We start from the raw sequence: 9,114 nt of genomic DNA, 5'->3' as shown, positions 1-9,114 counted from the left end.
GCCAATTGAGTATGGTGTGAATGTTTTGAAATCTATGCTAAAATGGGAGTGCAGGATGGGATTCTGAAAACATGGAGGCCCAAGTTAATACTAGCACAAAGCCTTCTTTGTAAACTTAATAAGTATAAACATTTATAAATCACTTACTGTGAGCCAGGTACTATCTGAGCCATGTATTAATTCATTTAATCCTCATAACAGCCCTTTGAGTTATGTATTATTTTTATTTCCATTTTGTCAACGAGGTAAGTGGGATATAAAGAGGGTGACCACTTGCTCAAGGTCACATACAACAGGATTTGACCTGAAGTATCTGGCCCTAGAAACATGCTCTTATCCATTTGCTACAGTGTTTCACTAGCTTTATAAGAGGCAGTGGGTTTGCCCAGCCTTACAACAGGATTACAGCCTGTGCAGGGATTTCGCTAATCAGAGACAGAGAGTGGAAGCCCAAGCCAGCGGTGGCTGAGGATAACCTAAACCTGGACCATAACATTATAAGGAGAATCCTTGTCTCCACATCTTCTCAGTGCCCTACAACTCCTCCACCCAACACACACACACACACACACACACACACACACACACACACAGAGTCCATGAGAAGCTTCTGAGAGACCGGAAACAGAATCACTGCTGCAGAGGACAATGATGGCCCCAGATCATGTGGGAATGTTTTCAAAAATGACAAGATGAGGGCAGTTTAACAAAGAACAGGAACAAGAACAACAACAAACAGGACCTATCTGTAAAACTGGATAGGGTCTCTGTACCTCTCTCCACTATGGGATTGGACTAAAGACTGGCTCCTAAGAACTAAGCCATCCCCCCTCCATTCTTTCTATTTATTATTTATTTATTTATTTGAGAGAGAGAGAGAGAGAGCGCACACCAGCGTATGAATGGGAGGCAGGAGGGGCAGAGGGAAAGGGAGAAGCAGACTTCCTGCTGAGCAGGGAGCCCAACATGGGCCTTGATCCCAGGACGCTGATATGACCTGAACCTAAGGCAGATGCCTAACCGACACCGGCACCCCTCCCCCCACCCATTCTTGATGACTGGGGGTTGGAGATGTCAGGGGAATGGAGGTGTTTCTTCCTATAATTTCTGCTAATCAGGAGAGAGAAGAGTCTTATGCAATTGATTTTAGCATTCAAAGAAGACATAACTCTCTTAGAGCTCCATGCTGAGGAAATGGGTCATATTAATCAGCATAGCAGAGGAAGAGCATAATTTTAATAGTGGGTCTAGCCGGGATAAGCTAGAGGCAAGACTAAGAGAACAAAATTGTTCTGTTAATGAAGAATTAATGAAGAATTTAGAGTTTCCATGGGTAACCCAAAAGGAAAAGGGTAAAAGGGGAGGAGTGAACGAGATGAGAATGGGAGTAAGATGTGAAGAAAGAATGCATCCAAATGACAGGGAGTTGGATAAGAGGCAGCCAGAGAGAAGTGCCACGTTGTGTCCAAAGATCTTTAAAGAACAGGGGTGTCCGAATTGCTGCAGTATAAATTCTTCTTCCTCCTCCCCCATCTTATACCATTAACTGTGAATTTTCAGTGGAAAGCAGTAAACCACAGAGGGGTGCCTTGTTTCCATGGTATTTTGAGAAAATAAAGGGAAAGAGGTTGTGTTCCACCTTGGGAATGATGTGGGATGGAGAAAAAGGACAGCCAAAAGAAGCTAGACTTGAGAGAAATCAAGAATTCAGCAGAAGCAGGAAATAATAGAAAAACATTAGCTTGAAGCATTCTAGATGTCGGCATATGAAATTAAGTTTCCTGCTCCATATGTGACGGAGATATGGTTACCCCAACAGCTTTGAGGACTTGGGAACACTCAGGTAGCTGACATTTGAACTATGTAAGTAAAGTGGGTATGTTTCTTATACCACAAACTTACATGTGGAAGATGAATGTAACTCTTGTTTTTCTGGTTGGATTTCAAGACTATATTTGATAGGCTTGGAGAGACCTAATCTCACTCTTGGTCCATTATGTCAGATGGTTAGAGTCTCTCTCCTTGCAGGGCGCCATGTGACTTCCTGGGCTTGTGGTGGGTGAGTCTGCAGAGTGTTACTGTAAACCACCTATCCCTGCTGCAGCCATGGAGCCTTCTAGGCTCTCCTCGATCATCGATCCCCACAGATTGCACCTTCCTCCTCTTCCCTTTCAGAGATGCAGGGAAAAACATAAAATTCTTTGATTTTCCCATCAGTTCTTCCTCTTTCCACACAGGCAAATTATGAGGGGTGAGAACTGTTCTGACTGATTTTCATCTTTTCTCTTATGTCTGCAAGTTGTATCCTTTGTTCCTGGTATTAGTGGCTGTGACAATCCTTCGTGGAGGCAACACACAGCTGCAATTAGCCAGGACGGGGAAGGGGGGGATGGGATGGCGAAATAGAATATATAAGAAAATACCTGCAAATGTTGTTCAGTTACATTTGCTTTATAAACTCCCTTTCTTATTAGTTCAAACTATTCTTTGTAAAATAACCCTCCTGCAAAGTAATGAAACTGCATTTTCTTTCATTGCTAATTTCTCCTTTGATCTTTCATTAATTATCTAAAAACTTTCCATGTTGAGTACTCTACATCAGGTGTCAGCAAACTATGGCCCATGGGTTAAATTGGACCCACTGCCTGTTTTAATATTTTTAAATAGTTGGAAAAACCCAGAAGATGATTAATATTTTGTGCCATGGGAAAATCATATACAATTTAAATTTCAGTATTCAAAAATAACGTTTTATTGCAACATAGCCATGCTCATCCATTACATATCACCTGGCTGCTTTCACTCGACAATCACACAACTAAGTAGTTGGGACAGAGACTGTGTGGCCCACAAAACTTAAAATATTTAATATCTGGCCTTTTATAGAAAATGTTTGTCAATCCCTGCCCTATACCATTCTGTTGGACCTGTTGTCAGGGATTTACATTTTTCCTTTTCTAGATTGGATTGTCCATCCTGCCACCCAACATCCTCCAGTTTTTAACCCTGGAAATTATTTAGTGTTCTGGTGGTAAAGAAAGGCATTCTAACCTCTTTCCTGGTTAATCTGAATTCACACATGTTTTTGCCATTTTTTTCCCTTACCTTAGACTCTTTCTTACAGAAGGAAAAATACAGTGTGGGGAGCCTTTTTATATGCTAAAAGAGCAAAAATTATAACATATATAGCTGTTGCTTCCCTATATAATACAATGGATTTAATATAGATCACTGTACCCCAATCACATTGGCTACTTCTTCACTAGCCCATGCTTATTTGCAAGCATATACCAAATCTAGTTGTCACCTGCAGATCTCCTTATTTATGTGAGAAAAGATACTTTTCTGACTCACAGTTCATCTTTTATAAAGTCATTCCAGACTTTACTCCCTTATAACTATGGCAATTGTTGAGTTTTCATTTCACATAATTTTATTTTCAATAACAGGGTTTTTAAAGTAAAAGCTGAGGACTAATTTTCATACTTTTCATATTTTAAAGATTTATTTATTTATTTGAGAGAGAGACAGAGAGCGGGGCGGGGATAGGACACAGGGATAGGGAGAGAGAGAGAATCTCAAGCAGATTCCCCACTTAGTGTGGAGCCCAACATGGGGCTCGATCCCAGGACCCTGAGATCATGACCTGAGCTGAAACCAAGAGTCAGACGCTTAACTGACTGAGCCACCCAGATGCCCCTAATTTTCATAATTTTCTAATATTTTTCATATGAATTAGAAAGCAAAATCTGTATCAGCCTATACTTTCATATTTTGGGAACCCTCCCCCTAATTGTCTGATGTGTCTACTTAATTAACCTAATCTGTGTATATTTAATACTTTCAATATCATATAATGTAGGGGTGATAGGAGGCTAGGAAGTAAGGTATAGATGATTTTCTTTGTAGTTTTTTATTATATCCCTTTATTTAAGCCCCTCTAATTTGCTGTCCTGGGAAGCAAGCATTCCACACAGGATTACACTATGGTGGCTCTGATCTGGCTTATGATGAATAGAGAAAGTGGGGTAAAAATATATAGACCCCCAAGAATATATACAGAAGCATATATAAGAAATAGTGTATCGCAATTATAGGAGCTGAGCCATGTTAAGACTGATGAAATGCAAATACGGTTAGAATTGTCAGAACCACAAGGGTACATTTATTGAATGAGTGATTTTTGAAAGAAAAGGACACAAACTGGTTATGGAGGAAAGGCCAGTTCAGAGTGGTATAAACATTAACATTGTACGTCTAGAGAGCAGCAATTAGGTATTTGGAATCTAGTCATAAAAATTCTGAACTAGGCAGTAATGAGAGATGTCAAGGTAATTAGATATGGGGAAAATGGAGGAAGGTAAGAAGAGCCTTGAAACATTACTTATGTATGTAGATTTGATATAATTAGTTGTTACAATTATATATAGTAATTGATTTGATTATTCAAAAGTTTAGGTTTTTGAGCAAAAGAGGCACATAAGAAAAATCCACAGTAACATGATTTTCTCAATGTAAAGATTAGATCAGTGTTTCTCAGGAGTGATTTTGCCCTCACCCCCTACCCTACCCTCCTTGCGTGGGTGGTATTTGGCAATGTCAGAAGACACTTTAGGTTGTCGTAACTCGGGAGGCAGGGTGTTACTGGCATCTAATGGAAGGAGGTCAGGCATGCAGATAAATACGTTGTAACACACAGGACAGCCCCCTACAACAAAGAATCATCCAGCCCAAGATGTCAATCATGCCACGATTGAGAAACTCTGGGCTAGATGAAGAAGGGAGAGAAGTGTTTAAATTTAACCAAAAAAATATAAGAACTAGGTCAGAGTTCTTCAACTGATCCCTTGTTTATATAATCAGTTCCTTCCTCCATCAAATTACTCACAAAGCTAATATGAAGAATAAAGATAATGTCATTTATATTCAACTCTAGAAATGTTCCAAAATTAATTTTACATTCTGCCCTTAAGACTTTGTGTTTCCACCCATCAACACGGATGAATCTCAGAAACAATGCTGAATGAAAAAGCAAGTCAAGCAAGAATATATTCAGTATGATGCCATTTATATAAAGCTTGAAAAGAAATGAAACCAAACAATACATTATTTTGGGATATATACACATATAGTTATATGAGAAAAATGAAAGAATGATAGCACCAAGATCATACAGGATAGTATTTATGTTTGCAAAAGGGAATGAGCTTGGAGAAAAGCACGAGGTGTCCTTAAGTAAATTGATTATATTCTATGTTTTAGCTTAGGTGGTGGGTTATTGAGTGTTTCTTTTATTATTGTGTTTTATAATTTACACAAATGTCAAATTTTCTCTTGGGTGCATAAAAATCATATATAAAAACAATCATAAAATTCAGTTATAATAGTATAGTGGTCACTAAAGATTTTTCCTTTAAGTTCTATCACCACCTTCAGGTTAAAACTAGGTACTGCGAAAAACTGTTTATTCAAAGACCAAATTCGTGAGTATCAAAATACAGTAAATGAACTCTGCGAGGCATTTGTGATAATAAAGAACTACAAAAGGCAGGGTTTCTGCTCTCACTCTACTTAAGTCCTGTGCAGAAAGAACACAGAACACATTAAAGAAATAAATAATATAGCACAAAATATTCTACTGTAAGCCCCCCCTTGGTCAGTGTCATCTTAAATATAAAAATGCTATTTTATGCAGCGTGACAACCAATCAGAATCCAACTCCTTGACTCGATTCATTCTGTTACTACCTTAGGCCAGGCCTTAATTACTTCATGCCAGTTACCACCTGTTCTCATCTCCCGCTCTCCCTAGCTTGTTCTAAACATTGCTACTAGATTAAAGTCTTAAAATAACTACTTCATTATATCATTGCTTCTTCTAAAGACTCAGTGTGATTTTACACTATCCACAGAACAAAGCTCAATCTCTTCAGGATCAACATTTAAGATTTTCTACAGTTTGTACAAAACACATAGAAACGTGTTCATCAGTCCTGCTTTCTTCTCTTGCCTCCCCGTTCCCCATCCCACATGAATCCTCTACTTCACTCCATCTGGTTTTTGCATTATCTGTCACTAATTCTGGATGTACTATGTGTTTTAAGTGTGCTTCTTTCCATTTGGGCCTCCTCTCCCTTGTTTAATACATGTATTAAGTTCTTAAATATGGGAAACTGAGAGTTTCAACATGTATCTCTGAGAGACCACTCATTCCCCATCTACATTTCCACTATACTGTTGCCCCTAATTTCATTCTGCACAGAAACTGTGCCATCATTATTTTTGAGGCAATATATCAATATTCTTTCTCTGAATTCCTAAAGCACTTACTGTTGGTATCATTTATTTGCCATATTCATACACTACTGATACTAAATGGATTCGTTTGCTTAAGGTTTATTTTCTGAGTTAGATGTTAAGGTTTGGGAGATCTGAAATAATTTTATAGTTTTTCAGGTTTTTTCTTTCCCTTGTTCTCTGCTAAGATCAGTAATGCTCATATTTGAGTTGGAGGATCTCTTTTTAATATAAACATTCCTCAGGCTCCTCCCCCCACTAAACAGATATAATAGTATTGACATTTTTTAGAGACCATAAATTTAAAAAGCATAATGACCATATTAAGTAATGATTTTGAAACATTTGAGTTGTTTTAATGACAATAGCCTCTACATATTTAAAAATAATATATATATAAACAAAATGATGATTATGGTGATGATAATAAAGATAGCTAATATTTTGGGTCCTTCCCATATGCTAGTAATTTTTTCCACTCATTCTCTTATTTAATCAAAAATCCCTCCAACGAGTTCAGTAGACCTCAGTTTCACCTGGGCTCTACCACTTGGAGCTGTCAGAATTTTGGTGATTTATTTAACCTTTCGTTTCTAAAATGGAACAAATGCGGGATCAATCTCTTCAGGATAGTTGGGAGAATTAAGAAAATCACAACAAATAAAATGCCTAACTTCTGCCTTCTACAAAATAAATACTACTTGAAAGAAAATCCCTGCAAGGTAGGCAATATTATTCCCTCCCCTCATTTTATAGATGGGGCAACTGAGACTCAGAAAGGTTAAGAAACTTGCCCAAGATTGTAGAGCTATCGGGTGGTAGAATTAGAAGGGAGCCTAGAGCACTCTGTGCTGTGGATTCCCACAGCACTTTGTATTCTTACAAAACAGAATTTATTTACATCACATTCTATTTCTCAGTCCTTCACTAAAATATTAGCCCTTCAAGGGCAGGGACTATGTTTTTGTTACCTAAGTAATTACCAACGTTAGACACACAGAATGCACTAAAAAATATATGATAGCGTCAAAGATCATCGCAATGAGACTGAATCTGAATACAGTCTCAGGAAGAGTTTTATTTACCTGAATTATGTATTGAGATAGGATTCTTTTACTTGCTTTTTTGAATAATATCTGTTGGTGATTGAGAACAATTTGCTTTGGAACCTAAATGTCCATTATTCATTCTACTCTTATTTTGCTTAAAACAAACTCACCTTACAAACTTTCTAAAAATAGAATACTCTTGCACTCAAGTAAAATTGAAGGTGTTTTAACTTTTCAGGGAGTCACACTAAAGGCCTTAAAAGTCATGATCACTTTTTTTTCCCCAGTGTGTTAGGAATGTTAAAAAGGAAATAGGTCCCAAATGGAGTCATGTGTGCTAAACCCCACATTAGCCAACTAAGGTTTAATACCTAACCTAACTGCAGTTTCAACACCCCGGTAATATAACCTTTAACTAGTCACCCTGGAATGACTTGGTCATCAGTAGGTCAGTAATCCATCTGGCAGGGCTTTCTTTTCCACTTAGGAAGACAACCTTACCAGAAACAATGCATTCTTTGCTAATAATTTCCTTTTTCCACCCCTTCCTGCTTTTAAAAACATTCTTTCTACAGCTCTAAGGATCTCCTTTCTCTTTGCTGAATGGAATGCTGCTCAATTCATGAATTGTCGAATAAAGCCAATTAGATCTCAGGATTCACTCAGTTGATTTTTTTTTTTTTTTAACCAAGAGAGAACCTGTCAATTTACCATCTCTGATAGAGCCACCGCGGAGATGGGAGCATAAATCAAAAGAGAATTCAGAGACTAGTTTTAAGAGAAAATTTCCCTATACTAGATTTTGATTAAAATCATCTGGTTCTTCCAAGCAAAAAGTAGGACATTAATCCAAGGTGGTGTTCATTATTAACATTTAGGATTCTCCCACTGACTACCTATATGGTTAATTGGTTTAGCCAATTAACTTCCCGTGATTAATCTCCACCGTGTAAAATCAGGACTAGACCGTAAAGGCCCTTCTGGTTCCATCTCTTCGTAACCCGGATGTGGGTGGGCAAGAACCAGAGGAGCGACTTAGGTCTTTCTCCCCTCCCTCCGGCAGGATCTGGAGCTGACAGCCACACAGTAAACCCGAAGGAGATTCTCCTCAGTTTTTCCAGCTAAGAAGGAGGCTCAATCTTACTTCCGGAGCCACCAGCTCGCAGAGCAGCGCCGCGATGTTCACAGCATGCCGGGATTTGTAGTTAACCCTCTCGTGGCCGACGCGCGGACGCTTATAAACCAGGGTCGAATTGGCATGCTGGGATATGTAGTCTCTGGTTGGTCGTTCGTGTAAGCGGCGCCAGGCTGAAGGGCCCGAGGTGACACCACAGACTCCGGCGGTCACATGACTCCAGCCTAGAGCGTTGATCGCACTGCGGCTCCCGCCCCGGCGAGTTCTCGCCCCCGCGCGGCCGTTGCCGAGGAGACGGCGCAGTCTCTCGGCGCGTTGCCCCCTCTGCAGTCCCCCCGCCCCTCTTCTCCCACCACAATGAGATCCTAAGATGGCGGTAGCTGCGGCGGTTGGCGCTAAGGTAGAGAAGGCGGCCATTGGGCCCTAGGCAGCCAGGGAACTTGTGGGCGCTCGCTGCTGCGGTCTCTAAGGGAGGACCGCTGCCGGTGGCGGGTCGTAGGGCCTGACCGCTACTCCACCGTTGGCAGGAGCGGCTGCTTCGTTTACAGGTAATGCTGCGCGTCCCCAGCCCTTGGCAACCGAGGGCAGCGCGGCGCAGGGGCGGGAGAGCAACGGCTCTGGGACGCTTGACCCT

General features: G+C 40.0%; 2 protein-coding genes across 27 annotated transcripts in view; one reads left to right on the top strand and one right to left on the bottom strand.

Moving 5' to 3' along the window:
- The window catches only part of LOC145717751 (uncharacterized), a 10,703-nt gene extending 1,806 nt beyond the window's left edge, over nucleotides 1–8,897 (bottom strand). Inside the window, exon 1 of the mRNA XM_081808006.1 lies at nucleotides 8,490–8,897. Within this exon, the coding sequence (XP_081664132.1) occupies nucleotides 8,490–8,897 (408 nt within the window). The remainder of the gene's footprint in view (nucleotides 1–8,489) is intronic.
- Nucleotides 8,761–9,114, top strand: part of PCM1 (pericentriolar material 1) — an 80,352-nt gene continuing 79,998 nt past the window's right edge. For 22 of the 26 annotated variants that reach the window (XM_081807963.1, XM_081807945.1, XM_081807976.1 and 19 more), the window contains exon 1: nucleotides 8,889–9,028. The gene's annotated coding sequence lies outside the window, so the exon portion shown is untranslated. The other 4 variants (XM_081807912.1, XM_081807924.1, XM_081807936.1 and 1 more) reach the window with 3 other exon arrangements.

Source organism: Leptonychotes weddellii, chromosome 2 (genome assembly GCF_054177405.1).
Source record: "Leptonychotes weddellii isolate Sample4059 chromosome 2, ASM5417740v2, whole genome shotgun sequence".
NCBI classification, from domain to species: domain Eukaryota; kingdom Metazoa; phylum Chordata; class Mammalia; order Carnivora; family Phocidae; genus Leptonychotes; species Leptonychotes weddellii.
This window is presented reverse-complemented; position numbering and strand designations above follow the sequence as displayed.